The sequence below is a fragment of the Balearica regulorum genome, chromosome 6 (assembly GCF_011004875.1).
Source record: "Balearica regulorum gibbericeps isolate bBalReg1 chromosome 6, bBalReg1.pri, whole genome shotgun sequence".
Lineage (NCBI taxonomy): Eukaryota > Metazoa > Chordata > Aves > Gruiformes > Gruidae > Balearica > Balearica regulorum.
This window is the reverse complement of record NC_046189.1, coordinates 25,518,108-25,534,146: the sequence shown is the minus strand read 5'-3', so window position 1 is coordinate 25,534,146 and position 16,039 is coordinate 25,518,108. Positions and strand designations below refer to the sequence as shown.

The window sequence follows — 16,039 nt, the reverse complement described above, 5'->3', positions numbered from 1 at the left end:
TCTTCCCTTATTCACCAATGCTTCATAGAAGACCACTGAATTTGTCAGGCATGATTTGCCCTAGTGAAGCCATGTTGGCTGTCACCGATCGCCTCCCTATTTTCCATGTGCCTTAGCATAGCTTCCAGGAGGATCTGCTCCATGATCTTGCCGGGCACAGAGATGAGACTGACTGTGGTTCCCTTGAATTTTCCTTTCTTAACAATGGGGATTATGTTTCCCTTTCCGAGACTGGACTGCCACAACTTCTAAATATGATGGATAGTGGCTTAGCAACTTTATCTGCCAGTTCCCTCAGGACCTGCGGATGCATCTCATCAGATCCCATGGACTTGTGCACCTTCAGGTTCCTTAGATGGTCTTGAACTTGATCTTCTCCTACAGTGTGTGGTTCTTCATTCTCCCAGTCCCCGCCTTTGCCTTCTGTGACTTGGGTGGTGTGACTAGAGCACTTGCCAGTGAAGACTGAGGCAAAAAAGTCCTGCCTCACTTGCCCTAGTTTCCAGGTGGTCCCAGTGACAGCTTGGTCCCATGTAGGCTGGGTGACTCCTGCAGCCTTCCTGCCACCCCTGGGAGGCTTTCCACCTCCCCTGGGTATGGGGAAGTGGGAAGAAGAGCTCACCCTTACTGATGGGGGGCACTGGGGTGGAAATTTGTTGCTCTTAGAGAAGAGCAAGATGTCCTCTGTCCCTGCCTGCCCTGTTTACGATGGGCATTAAGCGTTCCCGATCCCTGCCTGCCCTCCCCACACCAGAGCTTGGACCGTGCGCCTGGGAGACGATGGATTTATTGGGCCGTGTCCCCGACCAGGAAAGGTACATCCAGTGAAGAGACAAAAATACACCTGCCGTCGGCTGCGCTCGCGCTCTCTCACTTCCCCCTGGACAGCAATCACCATAAAAACTGTGCTTTAAAATAATCTTTAAATAATTTCTGCTTTTTGTTTAAAAAAAAAAAAATCACCCTCCCAACCAAACAGCTTTCCCCCCCCCACCCGCTCCCATCTCACCCTGCACGCGCCCACGCTGCCTCCCATCTATGGTACATACAAAGAGCAGATAAATAAATAAAGACGCATGATGCTGCAGGGGGCACGTGGGTCACAGCTCCCCCCAGCCCCCTCATCTCCACTAACATGGAGCCAGGGGAGGCTGAGGGTCTAGCCAGGATTTGGAGGAGGACCATGGCTGCAGCTCTGATGGGGTTCCCCCAGGTCCTGGGAGCGGGTGAGCAGCAGAGTTACCCTGAGGGTTTGGGGTGCTGGGATGGCCAGGGAGGTCAGGCCAGGCAGGGTCTGGAGCGTGGGGAGTTTTTTGGTTTGGGGTAGGAAAGGCATGGCTTTGGGCTGAGCCACCTCAGGGTGGGATGTCGGGAAGGCAAGGGAGGGAGCACTTTCTCCCCAGCCTCTTTCCTTCCCCCCCTGCTCCGGCGGCTGGGGCTGCAGCCCCAGCTCTCCCCACCCCTGCTCCCACCAGTGCGTGCCCGTGCCTGGCTGGCACTTGCACCCTCCCACCCACCTGCGTCCCCACCCCCTCTCGCCAGCCAGAGCCCCCCTGTGCTGTCACGATGTCCCCATTGGCATGCCTGGCTTTGGGCAGAGCTCAGGGTGCCACTCCTCAGCCTCTCGCTCCAGCAGCACCCGTGCCACCAAGTCACAGGTCTTGTGCCAGAGCCACGCCAGCCCTTCCAGCCTGCCTGCACCCAGGCACCCCAGGCATACAGAGGCTGGTTTTGGGTGTCCCCCTGCACCTGCAGTCAGGGCTAAGGGCAAGGCACTGTCCCAGTACCCAGGTCACCCTTATCCCAGCTGCCATGTACCAGGGGTGGGAATGGCATCGCCCTCTCTCCCACCCAGGCTGCCCAGCAAAGGGCCCTGGGGCCCCTCTCCCAGAGCCTCCCTGCTGGGAGCAGCCAGTCTAGGACCCCCCACCATGGGCAGCCTGCAGCCAGGGGCTCTCTCCTCTCCCCACTCCCCCTCGTCTATCAGACCTCCGTCGTTAGCTAATTCTGCACACACACACGCACATCACGCACACACACAAATAGCAGCATGTGGATCCAGCTGGGGGCACCCCCATGTCTGGGGGGAACCCTTTGTGCCTCCCCGCTGCCCCTCAGGAACAGGGGGTGAGGAGGGGGCAGTGGGCATGGAGGAGGCACACCGGGGAGCCCCGGTGTCCCCCAACCAGGAGGTGGCTGTGCCCCAAACAGGCAGGGCTGGAGGCAGCTCCCCACAGGCACCCAACTTTGGTGAGCTGCCCCGCAGCCACCACCTCCGCCAGCAGCACCGGCTGCAGCCGGGGCGCACCCTCAGCTCTCCGCCCAGGATACCCCCAGTGGGTGGAAGCTGTCGGGGGGCAGGAGCAGCCTGCCCAGGCGGTAAAGCAGCCCCGAGTACCAGTGCACACCATCCCCCTGAGCCCCTGGCCACCCCACCAGGCTGTGGTAGAGCCGGAGCGGCCAGAAGGCCAGCTGTGCCAGATGTTGCTCCTGCACCAGGGCGAAGCACGAGGCGACCACGCCATCCACCACCAGTGTCCCGTGGCGCGTTAGTGGGGCATAGGCTCCCACATCCCTCCGGTTCTGCACCCCCACCACCTCAGCGGGCTGCAAGCCGCCCCCCTCCGCCACCACCAGCACGAAATGTCCAGGGCGCACGCGGCTGGCGAAGGTGGGGCGGTAGTGGGCAGCGGGCGCCGAGGCGTTCTCGGCCACGAAGAGCAGGTGGGTGGGTGTCAGGGCCAGGCGCCGGGGTGGCTCCAGCGTCTCGATGACATGGAAGGAGGTGAGGGCACGAGGCTCCTTGTCCAGGAAAGCCAAGAAGTCGCTGTAGGTGGGCCTGCCTGCCCCATCCATCGCCAGCACCCGCTGGCCCGGGCGCAGTGCCCACAGCGGTGTCCGGGCACCGTTCTCCAGCGTCGCCAGCGCCCTCCCGGGGAAGCAGCCCCCCGTCTTTGCAGCAGCCGAGTGCTCTGCACAGGGAAAGAGAGGACAGGAGGGTTACCCATCTGCCAGACCCCCAGCATCACTGTTCCACAACGCACAGAGACCCTCCCAGGCTGCCTGGCTTTGCCCACCCAGGGATAACCCTGCCCTGGCATCACCAACATGCACGTGTCCCCTACACACCCCCAGCCACCAATCCAGCCTCCCTGGGCAGCTGCTCCCCCAGCCACCATGTCACTGGGGATGGCACTTGGGGGCTCGAGCCACACATGGCAGCACCTGCTCCTTGCTGTGGTGCCAGGGCACTGGGACTGTTCTGCAGAGCCACGTCCCAAAACCTGCCTGGTAGGGGGAGCGGGGCACAGCCACAGCCCCAGATGCACAAGGCAGTGCCAGAGGAGCACCCGAAGCTCAGAAGAGGGGAGGCAGAGCCCTGAGTCGGTGGCAGGCTGAGGAGCAGAGTGCCCGGTTGCACTCTGCGTGCCCACAGCATCCCCATCCCCTGCAGTGCTGGGCTTGGGTACCACTGGGGAGGGTGCTACAAGGGACAGCACAGGGTGCAGCACCCTCCCCCAGCACCGCAGCACCCCTCCACCCCACGTTGCAGCTCTGCTCCCTTCTTCTGCCTGCTCACCCCTGCACCGCTGATGCCAGCTAATCCCCTCTCTGAGCTGCAGGGAGGTGTCACAGCCTGTGTCCACCATCAGGCAAAAGCCACTAGCTTCCTGGGCAAGGAGGACTTCGCTAGCGATTGTCACAGGGTAAAGCACCCAAACTCTCTGGGGCTTGTTGTCCCCTGGGATGGTGGCACAGCTGTCCTACCCCTCCCCAGATGAAAAGATGCAGCAAGTCACCAAGTGTCACCAGGGGTCCATCCTGGCGTTTAGCAGGGGAACCCTGGCTTCCCAAGGAATGGTGCTCCCACAGCAGTTCCGGTCCCCCAAGCCCCAGCAACCCCCATGTTAGTGTCTATATGATGCCCTCTCACTATCTGCCAGGGGTGTCTCATCTAGGGTCCTGCTCCTGGCCTTCCACGGTCCCAGCCTTGAGCTCCCAACCCCCTGAGGGCCCTCTCCCAGCTCCTTCATCTAGTCCCTGATTGTCCCCAACCAGGTGGCACTGCCCTCCATCCCTCCCCAGCTTTGGGCAGAGCCAAATCCCAGCCCCCAGGCCCATGAAGAGAGGCATCCATCTCTGGGACAGAATCCTTTTATTGCTCAGGTGAGGTGCAGCGTCCGCCCCGTGCCTGCCCCGGAGGCCAGGTCCCCAATGCTGTACCCCGCAGCCCCAGGCAGGAGCCAGAGCCACGGAGATGGGCTAGCAGGAGGGTGAGAGGGGCACCTGGCAGAAGCAGGGGGCACAGGCGCTGGGCATGAAGAGGTGCGCGGGTGCCGGGGGGGGGACCCGAGGAGATGCAATACATACAATGGGCCATGTGGCCATCTGTACAAAAATAAAAGCCATTTACTAAGAGGCGGGGCAGCCCGGCTGCCCTCTGTACACAGCTCTGGGAGTGTCAGGATATGCACCCCACAGCCTCCACCACGCATCCTTGGGCTACCCACGGCCTCGGGGATAAATACGGGGGACCCAGAGCCCCGAGGAGCCACTGTGGTGCGAGGTGGGCTGTGGCCATCCTCCAGAAGCCCTCCAGGGCCTCAGGGCCCTGGTCTGCTGCCTGGGTCACGGCATCCCTCTTCAGTTGGTCCAGGGAGCAGCCCAGGATTCAAGAGCCTCCATCCTTCTCCAGGGGCACAGCCCCACTCCTCTGGCCAGCCCCAAGGATTTGGGGTCATGGTCCTTGCTTCGGAGCCTGGCCCCACTCCTCCGGCCAGTCCCACTGGCTGCCCCGGGGCACAGGAGCCCTGGTCCTTCGCCCATGCTTTGTCCCTCTTCGGGGGCGCGTCGCTCCCTCTCTGCGGCGCGGTCGCCCCACCTTCATCGCCGGCCGGCGTTGCGCCTGTCCTGGCATCAGCACGGGGGAGCGGATCAGCGCGGGGGGGCAGGCTGGCGTCTGGGGGTGTCAGGCCGCTGGCCACGGGCTAGGGCAGTAGGACAGGCAGAGTGCGGTGGGAGCCGAGCCCGGGGACAAGAGACACGGGGCAGCAGCACCGGTGCACCAACCCCAGCACCACCGCGGCACAGTGCACGGCACATAGGTGTGTGGGCATGTCTGTGGGCACGTGTGTGCAGCCACAGCCCCCTCCCTGTGCACATGTGTGCGTGTGCAAGTGCTCTGCGCGCAGGCATGGTTCTGCAGCTCGGCAGCCGTGTGCCGGCACGGTGCCAGTGTGTGCGTGCGTGGAGCCGCCTTTGTGTCCACGCAAGCCCACGCACAGGCAGAGCCCTTCCCATCCTGTCGCGACATGGGAACGCAGGCGTTCGGGCAGCAGCACGGCCCTCTCCTGGCAAGTAGCCGCGGGGTGAGCGTGCCCTGCGTGGCCAGCGCCGTGCGTGGGCCACTGCTGCCCTCTGCCGCACGCAGCCAGCGCGGCCGCTCCGGCGGGAGCTGCGCTGGGCCCGGGGCTGCAGCATCCCGGGCAGGGGCAGCTTCTCCCCGGGCTGGGGGGGGGGCTTGCACCCCACACAATCCCATCCCGACCACGGGCAGGGCCTGAGAGCAGACGTCCCCCCATCACTGCACCCCACGGTGGCGGGGGGGGGGAAAGAAAACACCACCAACGACGATAGCACCCCTCACTCCAGTCCAGCTGCCTCTGCCTCCAGGCACCCCCCAGCCCTGCTCCCCTCCACAGAAGATGCTGTGCAGCAGAGAGCTGATCCCAGGGCAAGCTGGCCTGTCCCTGCTTGGGTGTCCCTGTCCCCAGCCCTGACCGGTCAGGGCTGGACGGATGCTGCTGCGACAGCAGGAGCTCAAGAGCAGCCAAGCAGTGGAGGAGGGCAGGGCTGGATGGTGCTGAGCCTGGGCCGCTGGGCACTAAGGGACTGAAAGGGCAGAGGCAGGGCAAAGAGATGTGATGGGCAGACTGGGGGGACAGGCTGGGGGAGAAAGGGATGCGGGGTGGAAAAAGGAGGGGAGTAGAGAGGATGGGTGAGGCTGCAAGTCAGTGGGAGCTAGATGGGGAATTTGCCCCATGGCACTGCTGGCCACAGGTGTGTGACTCACTCCCCATCCGACTGTCTGCCCCAGATAGGGAAATCAGGCTGCAAGAGCCAGCAACCCCTGGGAGCACCCCACCCAGCCAGCCAGGCTCCCCGGGCACGCTGCAACAGGGGGGTGGCCCCTGGTCCTGCTCACTGCCCCCCTCCCAGCCTTACCTGATTTGACGGAGCAGTGGATGTGCGCCTTGGACTCATAGTAGACCCAGTCAAAGCCAGCCTCCACGGCCAGGCGAGCCAGCATGCCATACTTGTTGCGGTCCCGGTCTGAGGTCGTGATGTCCACGGCTCGGCCCTCGTAATGCAGCGACTCCTCCGAGTGGTGCCCATCTTCATCCCAGCCCTCCGTCACCCTCAGCTTCACCCCCGGCCACTGGTTCATGACGGAGATGGCCAGGGAATTCAAGCGGTCCTTGCAGCGCTGCAGGGCAGAGGGGCAGAGTCAGTAAAAGCTTTTTGGAGAGAGGGTTAGCTGCCTGGTTTGCAGGTTGTATCCCACCATGATTCCACGAAGCTGGCCTGTGTCCCCAGACCTTTTGGGGGCTGGTCCAGCAGAGAAAGATCTGAGAATATGAAGCACCTTGTTTGTCCCATGTACTCCAGATTCCCTGCAGTGCCCAATACTCCCTTGTTTGACATAGCATCTCCCAAGGGTGTGCACTCCAACAGGGTACCCTCCGTCTCTCCCCCACTTCCCAGCTCATTGAAGACCCTGTTGGGCAGCAGAGCCTTGGTCAGGGTGAAATACCCTCTCTGCTCCCAGGACCCCTCTCATGCACCACCATTGCCCCAGGGGCTTCCAGTTGACAGGAGGAGAATGTGGGAGCTGAGACCCTGCTGCCTCGTGGCTGGAAGGATCTCCCAGGGTCTCCAGCACTGCCTGTGGGCACAAATGAAACAACCTGCCCAGTTCTCAGCACAGCTGTGCTTGGTATCACTCCTCAAATCCTGAGGCACGAGGACACAGCACTGTGCAGCCTCATAGCTGCATCCAGCCTCTGCTCATGTGGGAAATACCAAACCCACCCCAGAGCTCTGTTGTGCTGGAGCAGAAGGGATGTGAGGCGAAGCTCCCCTCCACCTCTCCCCACCACAAGGAATGAAAAGCCAGTGCTGAGGAGCTGTAGCAGATCCCAAAAGCCCCAGATCTGGTGGCCACAGAGGTCACATAAGCAAGGCAGCCACCCTGCCTCATCCCCTCCTGCCACGGTCCTACCCAGCAAGCAGAGAGACGCCAGCCCCAGACGCCTGCACTGCAGCCCTCCCAGTCTCGCCCTGTGCTGCCCACTTGCCCAGCCACAGCTGCATCTCACGGAGGGACCAAGCCCCTGCGCACTTGCCTTGCGAAAGTACAGCCCGCACTCGTGGTCCCTTCCCCTGCTGCAAAAGGGATGGAGGAGAGCTAGAAAAGGTGTAGGAAAAGCAATACGGGAGATTCTACACAAAAACCAGGTGAATGGATTAGGACTGTGCAGCCAGGACAGGAGATGCTGGGGGGTCCTGGAGAGTGCTATAAAATCAGAGCAAAGGACAGAGCATTCATGGTCACGCATGAAGCCAGTCCTGGGAAGCATGAAATGAAACTACTGGGCAGCAGCCTAAAAATCAGACACTGGGGGGGGGACACGACATTTTTGCATGATGCCTAGCTCAGCGCTGGAACTCCCCACCACGGGATGTTGTGGGTCATGAGACACAGTCCCAGTGAGCGTGAACCAGGGCTATAAAACCCAATGCTGGCTACACCCCCGGGCTCAGAAATGCCTCAGCACTACTTCTGCAGGGAGCTGCCCCCAAAATACTTGAGTCCTTACCCTGTCCCCCTGTACCTGCTCCCGTTCCAGGGAGGTGGGTGCTGCTACTCTTGGGGAAACCCACTTGCACTTAGCAGGGTCCAGGCCCCGGGAAGGGCAGTGCCAGGCAGTCCTTTGCCCCGCATGGGGTGGGGGAGCACCTCTGCCCTCGTCTCACGGCTCCCTGGGTGTGGGGAGATAAGCCAGGAAGGTGTTGGACAAACAGTTGCCAGGTGAGCAGAGGAGGAGGGAGGGGAGTGACTTTTGTTCCAGTCCAACACCACCGTGGTGCCACTTGGCACATGGCACAAGCAGCTCCCAAGGTCCCCAGCCCCATGGAACCCTGCGGAGAAGGGCAGTAAGGGGGTTCAGGGCTGGAGGCAGGCAGGGAGTCCCTGATGCCCCCCTTGCAGCCCCATCAGTCCGGGTGTCCCCTTGCCACTCCCACGCCAGCACCCTGCTGTGGGCACGCCTCCTGCCCTCGCTGCCAGCCCTTCTGCCCTCCGCAGGCACCCCACCGGCACACGAACACCAGGACCCTCCAAGCCCTGTCCCCCAGGTGGGGACACTGCCTGCCACCAGCCCCTAGGGCAGGGCCACCCTTTCCTAGCGGGACCCACCCGGGCTGCCTTGTCCCCTGCATGTGCCTCTCCCAGCGCAGCTCCAGCCCAAGGGTCCCACCTTCTTCTCCCTGCCCAGATGCCTGCCTGCCTGCTCGGCTGGGCACACAGCAGCAGGCAGGGCCCCGGAGGTCCCTGTCCCCGGGCTGCCGAGACGGGCGGCTCTGCTTGTGCCTTTGGTGGCCAGCAGGTGTCAGAGCACGGGCAGGGAGCGGGCAGGGAGCAGGTACCGACGGGCAGGGAGCAGGCAGCGACGGGCAGGTAGCGGGGAGCGATGGGCAGGATGCAGGTACCAATGGACAGGGAGCAGGCAGGGATGGGCAGGGAGGGTCGGAGAGGGAGCAGGTACTTACGGGTGGGGAGTAGGCATGGACAGGCAGGGCAGCAATGGGCAAGGAGCTGGCATGAATAGGCAGGGAACAGGCAACTATCAGTAGGGACCAGGCAGTGATGGGCAAGGGCAAGCAGGTGGGGATGGGCATGGAGCAGGCACAGGAGGCAGGGAGCAGGTAGGGATGGGCACTGCCTGCCCAGTGGCTCTGCTGCCCACACAGACAGGTAGGCAGGGACCAAGAAGCCCATGGGCATGGGCTGTCTGCAGGCTCTGTGCTTGCTGGGGCCTGCAGAGAGCCCACCTCCTCCCCATGCACAGCTCAGAGGGGCTACAGCATCCTTGGGGACCAGGGTGGCCATGCCTGCGTGCATGGCATGGTCCCCCTCCTGCCTGGGGCTGAACACAAGGTCTCATAAGGTGACAACAAAGACGTGGAAATGCCACTATGGCCCACAGGTCCTGTGGGGCCCAGGCTGGAGTGGGATGTCCAAGCTCAGCCATGTGGCACTGAACCCTGGCCATGGCTCACCAGCCCCAGTGCTGTTCTAGTGCCCAGCTGGGAGGCTGAAACTCATGTGACAGGCATATAGCAGGGTTTGGGGGGGAAGGCAGTGACAGTGTGTGAGGAGGGGCACAGCTTGTCCCTGTAGTTGCACAGGTGACTGGGCACCCCGAGGCCACATGCAGGATGGGGCCCCGTGCCACCTTGCTGAGCTGGGTGGCTCTGCGCTGTCCCATGCATGTCGTGATGGAGACCCTAGGATGTTGGATTGGGCTGAGTAGAGATGTTCTCCCTGCTGACCAGTACTGGCATCTCCCTTCTCATGCCCACACTGGGGACAGGACCATGTTCTGTGGGGGAAGCCAAACCCCTTTGGGGAAGGCAGCAGGTCTGGAAGGAAGGGTACAGCTCCGAGATGAGGAACAGTCAGCAGGGACCCCAGGGTCATCTCAGGGGAGGTATACAGGGCACTCAAGTGTGACAGTCTCAGCAGAGGGGTTGTGGATGGATGGTTGTGTGCTGGGCCACAGCTATCCCCATGTCCAGACCCTGGCCGGGAGAAGAATGGTCCCCCTAGCATCTCCCCCTAGGTGAGGTTTCTCCTAAAGGAAGCCAAGAACCTTATCCCAAGGCCTCCATGAGCAGTTCCTCACCACTGCAGGGATGGTCTTCATGCCAGTTGGGCCAACAGTGGCTGCAAGGGGTGATGTCTGGGGTAGGGAGAGGCTTGGGGTTGGGAATCCATGGGGGCAGGGGGCCTGGGACATTCCTGGGCCAGGCTGCTGGGGAGAGGTGAGGCGGGCTCTGCCTCCAGCCTTATCTCAGCACCTCCGAGTGGGACCAGCGAGAGCAAACACACTGGAATTCTTGAGGAAGATGAAACGATAAAGCAAAGGCGGGCAGAGAGCAGCACTACCCACCCCCCTAAGCAGGCGGCATCTTCCGGCTGCCTGGGACACCCAGACCCTTGGACTTGGGGAAAGAAAACAGGTTTGAAGTGAGTCAACAGCAGTAAAAGCCAGCGCACTGGGGGAAGGGACAAGGAGTTGGGTCAATGGCCTTTCCCAACCCATAGCAACACAGAGCATGGTGCCAGAGCCAGACCTCCCACGTCTGGGGGCATCTCCCACAGCCAGAGGCCACAGGACAAGCCTGGAGGGCTGTGGGATGGCAGCAAGCCACCAGAAGTCATGCCACTTCCACAGCAATGGGGACAATTCCCTCCAGAGCTGCCCAAGGCACCATGGTACTCATCTGTGTGTGGACGTGCAGTGGCCAGTGATCCTGGGGAGGGTAAGAGCCCTCATTTGGGCAACCCAAGAAGAGCAGGGAGCTTCCAGGTACCCTGACAACAATGCAGCAGGACAGCGGGAAGTGTGGGTCTGGCAAGTGGGACACGGAGCCCTCCTTCTCCCAGGTGTGCCAGGGGGCACTGGCTGGGTTAGGGCAGGTGGTAGGAGCACTGTCAAGAATAAATGCAGCCAGAAGCACTCTCTTGCCTCCAACTCAAGCAATACGATGTCACCCACTTCCCTGATGCATGGACCAGTGGAGCTCACCGCTTCCTCAGTAGTCCAGAGGCTGTTCCCCAGGGGATGCAGACTCCAGCTCAGCCCCAGGGCTCCAGTGACCAGCAACCACGACTTGTGCAAATCCCCAAGCTTGGTGTGCCTCACAGAGGGTCTTGGTCCCTCTGCTGCAGTCCCCAGCCTGAGAATCACTCTGGACCATGGCCTCTGCCCTCAGGGACCTGCCCCCGGCGCATGCGGGGTTGCAGAGCTGTCAAGCCAGCACCCAAGCAGCTTTTCCTCTCACTGTTACCGACACCTCAGTCAGAAACCATGGCCAGAGCTCCCTCAGCACCCGCTACCACTGCCAACCACGTTCACCCACCCTCCAGCCCCAGACCAGGAGACCAGCGGTCAGCGGGGCAGCCCTGGCTCCCCCCTGCCTCTCCCGGGAGCTCACTCGGGCTGTAACCCAGTGCTGAGGCTGGTGGCCAGGTTTCTTAGCAAGGCCGTGTGGCTCCTTATCTGCATTCCTGAAACCCTCAGGCATTCTCCTGGCAATATTAAAACACAGAGTAACCTTCGTCCAGCATCACCCCCCTCCCCCGCCGCCGTCCTCTGTCCCCCCCACCCCTCCTTCCTGCTGGCCCAGGGCACTTGGAAGCTGGCTGCAGCAGGGCATTTGCAATAACAGGTCGTCCCCGTCCCCGAGCGTAGCAACGTGAGGGCAGCCCCCATCGGGGACCCTTCACCATCTCACCCAAAACACGTAGGGATGGGGCACTAAGGCACGGCACAGGGTTTCGGCGACAGAGCAGAGCGGGGACAAGGACAGCGAGGGCGCTCCTGGAGCCCAGCTGGCTTCTCTGCCCGCTCCTCTCCTGCCAGCACACGGGGCTCTGCTCTGCCCCTCGGCTCCAAGAGGCAGCCGGTGGGCAGAGCAGAGGGGCAAGGGCAGGATGGGTGCAGCAGGGCAGGGTGCTGCCCGGCTGGGGAACAGCGCGGCACAGCGCTGCCGGCTCGGGGATGGTTTGGCAGGATGCTGCCGGCTCGGGGGCCGGCGGGGCAGGTTGCTACCAGGTCGGGGGCAGTGTGGCATGGCTCGGGGGGCACCAGAGCAGGCTGCCGCCAGCTCAAGGCACAGCGGAACACGGGTTGGGGTACAGCAGGGCAAGTTGCTGCCAGCTGAGGTGACAGCGGGACATGGGTTGGGGGACGGCAGAGCAGGGTGCTGCCAGCTCGGGAGGCACAAGGGCACACCTTGGGGTGCAGCAGGCATGGGTGCCACAGGCTCCGAGGGGCAGCGGGGCAAGGTGCTGCCATCTCGGGGGACCGGGTGCTGCCGGCTTGCGGGGCAGCGTGCTGCCGGCTCCGAGCGTAGGGTGCTGCTGTATCGAGGCGCAGCGGGACGGGCTGCTGTCCCGCTCCGGGTCCGACGCGCCCAGCCCCGCCGAAGAGGCAGAGCTTTGCAGGGAGATGCCCGCGCTGCACAGCCGGCAGCCCGGCCCGGGCACCGGGATGCCCGGGGCAGGACGGCGAAGCCGCAGTGCCGGGTCCCCCGCTGCTGCCCGCGCTGCCCCAGGAGAGCGGGGCGCAAGGCGCCGCCGGGCAGCCCCGGTGCCCGCAGGTGCCCGGCGCGGGGGGAGAAGCGGGCGGCGGCGGGGCCGTACCTGGGTCATGAGCCGGTCGGCGCCGGTGTTCTCCTCGTCCTTGAAGATGATGTCGGGGTTGTAGTTGGGCGTGAGCTCCTTGAAGCGCTCCGAGTTACGCGCGATCTTGCCCTCGTAGCGACCGCTGGCCCCCAGCGTCTTCTCGGGGACGTTGGGGCTGAACTGCTTGTAGGCGAGCGGGATGAGCTTGCGGGGCGGGCGGCGGCGGCTGCCCACCACCCTGCCCGGCCCGCAGCCGCGCACGGCCGGCGCCAGCAGCAGCGCGCACCCGCTCAGCAGCAGCAGCAGCCGCGCCGGCTTCATGGCGCGCCCGGCGGCCCCGGGGCGGCCCGGGGGACCGGCGGCTCCGGGGGCCCCGCTAGGCTCGGCCGCCGCTCCCGCCGCCCGCCCCGGGGCTCCCCATGCGGCGCGCAGCCGGCGGGCAGGTGCCGGTGCCGGTGGTGGCGGCGGCGGCGGCGGGGCGCGGCGGCTGCCCGGCGCGGGTGCGCTCCGGCTGCCTGGTGCGGCGGGCCGGTGTCGGCCCGCTCTGAGCTGCCGTGGCCCGGCGGCGGCAATAAATAGCGAAGGGCCGTTTGTTTTGGCAGGCGAGCGGCCGCTTGCGGGGCGCGGGGCGCGGGACTCGGCGCTGCCGGAGCCCCCCGCGGTTTGCGCCCCGGCGGTCAGCGCGGCGGGGCTGGAGCCGGAGCCCGAGCCGCCGCTGCCTCTGCTCCCCGGGCAGGAGTGAGAGGGGAAATTGAAGAGATCCGGGACCGGGAACCGCCAGGACCGCACCCTGCCCGTGTCCCAGCCTCCCAGCGCCCTCCCTCCCTCGCCTCCTCCCCGCGGAACCTGCCCCGGGCCGCCCGCAGCCTCCTCCCCCCGGCCGAGCCCAGCGGCCCGCAGCCCACCCCGACAGGGGTGCCCACGGCCACCTGCCCCCCGGGGCAGCCCCGCAGCCGCCCCGAAGAGCGCCCGGCACACCGCACACCCCCTCACACACACACACCCCCCCCCGGGGGCGTCCCGCGGGGGCTCCCCCGCGGTGGCGTGGGCGCGGGGTGGCACCCCCGGGGCTCCGGCCCCTGCCGCGCCGCCTGCTCGCCAGGGGCCCGGGCCTGCGGGCGGGGATCAAACAGAGCAGGGAGGCAGCTGGTTGAAATTTAACCACAATATTCTCGCTCCCCATTGTTTCCAGGGAGGCCCGATATTTCCACAACAGGATTATGGCATCTGATTAACTCGCTGAGACAACAATGAGGGGCTGGGATGGGCTTCCCCTTCTAGCTGCCAAAAGGGGAAAGTAAATACAACACCCTGATTTCAGGAGAGAGGGCTTGCAGGCTCCCCCCGGTTCTCCCCCAGCTATGTGCTGGGGAGGGGTCTGGCACAGCTCTGCTTGCACCCCCTCTGGTTCCCTAGGACCTTCCCAGGTGAGGCAGAGCATTGGGATGCCCCCGCACACACAACTCTCTCGGGGATGTCCCCTCAGTGGGGCACAGGCCATGGGTCACTCCCAGGGATACACAGAGAGGCCAGGCTAGCACAGCCTGGCCGTCAGTCCGGCTCTGGCTGCAGGGCTGTGCTGGCCTCAGCGGGACCAAGCAACCTGGGCAAGAGGGATGCAGGCTGGGGAGCCAGCAGTAGCCAGGGGGTTGGGATGCTGCTATCCAGTGGCCCCAGTGGACCATTTCCTTTACAGGAACTGCAGCCAAAGTGCAGCTGGCCAGAGGTGTCTTCATGAGGTTTTTGTACTCAGTAGCCACACTCCATCAGGTTTTTGTACTCGTTTTGGTTCACCTCTGTGAAGTCCTGCCACTGTGCAGGATAGTGAGGCTGTCCCACTACTCCTGCACATGATGGAGCAAGAGTGTCTGGCCAGCAGCCCCAGGTCACCCCACTTCCCACATCTGTTCAGCTGATCCTTCCAGTGGGACATCCTTAAGGACATCATCAGAAGAGAGAGCAGAGGGGATGTGTCACAACACCACTTCTCATCCCTGCCCCTGGGTTCCCAGGGCTGCAGAAGGTGCACAATTCTTTGCACATCTCAGGCACAGGAAAATTGGACCCTGGGCTAGGTCCACAGAATCCTCCAGGCTGGTTCATACTCCCACCAAAGGAATGAGCCCAGCTTCCCACCTTGTTCATCGCTGCCATGAGGGAGTGGGGAACAGGATAGTCTGGGGTGGCGCTGGGTTCAGGGGATGCAGCGCACCCCTCGGCAGCAGTGCCCTATGGCTGCTGGTGACCAAACCCAGACCTCCAAATAACCTGTCAGCATGCAGCATGCATGTCACACGTGTCTGCCCCTCTCCCAGCAGGTCAGGACTGACAGCAGCCTTGCCCAGCCCTCACTGGTACAAAATTCATGTCCTGCGGAGGCCTGGCGCTGCAGTCAGGGAGCTGAGTTTGTCCATGACAGCAACCCCTACCCATGCAGGGGCCCCGGCGTCCTGCATCGGCTCTGGCCACAGCGAGCAGTGACAGTGTCCTGTCACTGGGTGCAGAGTCCATCGCCTCCCCATGCAGCAGGGACCTGCTGGGCTGGCCCGGCTCCTGCACGGAACGTGGGACACAGGAGAATCACTCCCATTCATTAACAGCTCTGTGCTGATGAAGAGCAGCTCCACAGCTCCAAGGACCCCGGGGTACTGCCCCAGCCCCGTTGCCCTGTGCTGGTGACAGGGGTGGCTCTGCAGCTGGGAAAGCTGCCCCAGCTCTCTGCAACCCCTTCCAGGCGAGCTCAGGCAGACTGTGGGAGCACCACCGCCCACACCATCAGCATTCCCAATGCCAGCCCGTGTCCCTGCCAGGCAAAGCCCACTGTCACATGGGGCCCAGTGGAACAGGAGCCCCAGACACGATAGGGCAGGCAGGGCTGGGTGTGCGGGGAGGGGGCTAGACAGGGTCTGTCTAACCAGGAGGTGAGGGGGGGATTTCTGCTCAGGGAGCCGGCAGAAAGGGACACTTGCTGCTGCAGCACTAGGTCACAGGGAGGAATTACCTTCCAGTGGAGGTGGGAGAGATGCAGTGTCCATCCCTATACGCCTGGCATCTCCCACAGCGCTCAGCCACTCCAAAGCACTGCTGGGATGCCTGGCCACCACGCACTGCTCCTGCCTGCATCCCCACCGTGCCCAAGTCCCTCCTTCCTCTGCACCTCGGCTTTCCCCAGCACCGCATCCCCCTACCCCTGCCCTGAGCGGGTGGGCAGCATCCCGCAGACACCTTGGTGGGGTCCCAGGGCTGCTCAGGGCAGGGGGCTGGCAAAAGGCCCCACAGGGCTGCCCGGAGCTGGGTGCTGCGCAGGGCGTGCGGGCAAGCGGGCAGCGGAGCCGGGCGATGCAGTCTAGGTGGTGCTATTTCTCTATTTTTGCACTGGACGGGTTTGGGATTTTCCTCTCCCTATTCGCTGCCTTGGTCGTCTTCTTCTCCTCTCTCTCTCTCTTTTTTTTTCTTTTCCTTTTCTAAAAATACTTGACAGCGATTGAAAGGTCCCTTTAATCGAGGCCACAGAGCCCTTATTAAGGGCACGGGTCGGGGTGCTGGGCCGTGCCCGGCATAACG

At 63.6% G+C, this 16,039-nt stretch overlaps 1 protein-coding gene across 1 annotated transcript; it reads right to left on the bottom strand.

The window, feature by feature from the left end:
- Positions 1–1,013: 1,013 nt before the first annotated feature.
- Positions 1,014–13,185, bottom strand: IHH (Indian hedgehog signaling molecule). Its single transcript, XM_075756930.1, has 3 exons — positions 12,494–13,185; positions 6,226–6,487; positions 1,014–2,972 (listed from the first exon to the last, which is right to left on the bottom strand). The coding sequence occupies exons 1-3, from the start codon at positions 12,794–12,796 to the stop codon at positions 2,311–2,313; spliced, it is 1,227 nt and encodes a 408-aa protein (XP_075613045.1). The 5' UTR covers positions 12,797–13,185; the 3' UTR covers positions 1,014–2,310.
- Positions 13,186–16,039: the final 2,854 nt, after the last annotated feature.

What these genes read in the sequence shown, in the direction of transcription:
- IHH (XM_075756930.1), bottom strand. Translation starts at nt 12,796, where the DNA reads ATGAAGCCGGCGCGGCTGCTGCTGCTGCTGAGCGGGTGCGCGCTGCTG. An exon ending in CCGACCGGCTCATGACCCAG is followed by an intron (nt 6,488 to 12,493) that starts GTACGGCCCCGC and finishes TCTGCCCTGCAG; the next exon opens with CGCTGCAAGGACCGCTTGAA. An exon ending in CCACTGCTCCGTCAAATCAG is followed by an intron (nt 2,973 to 6,225) that starts GTAAGGCTGGGA and finishes TTCCCTGTGCAG; the next exon opens with AGCACTCGGCTGCTGCAAAG.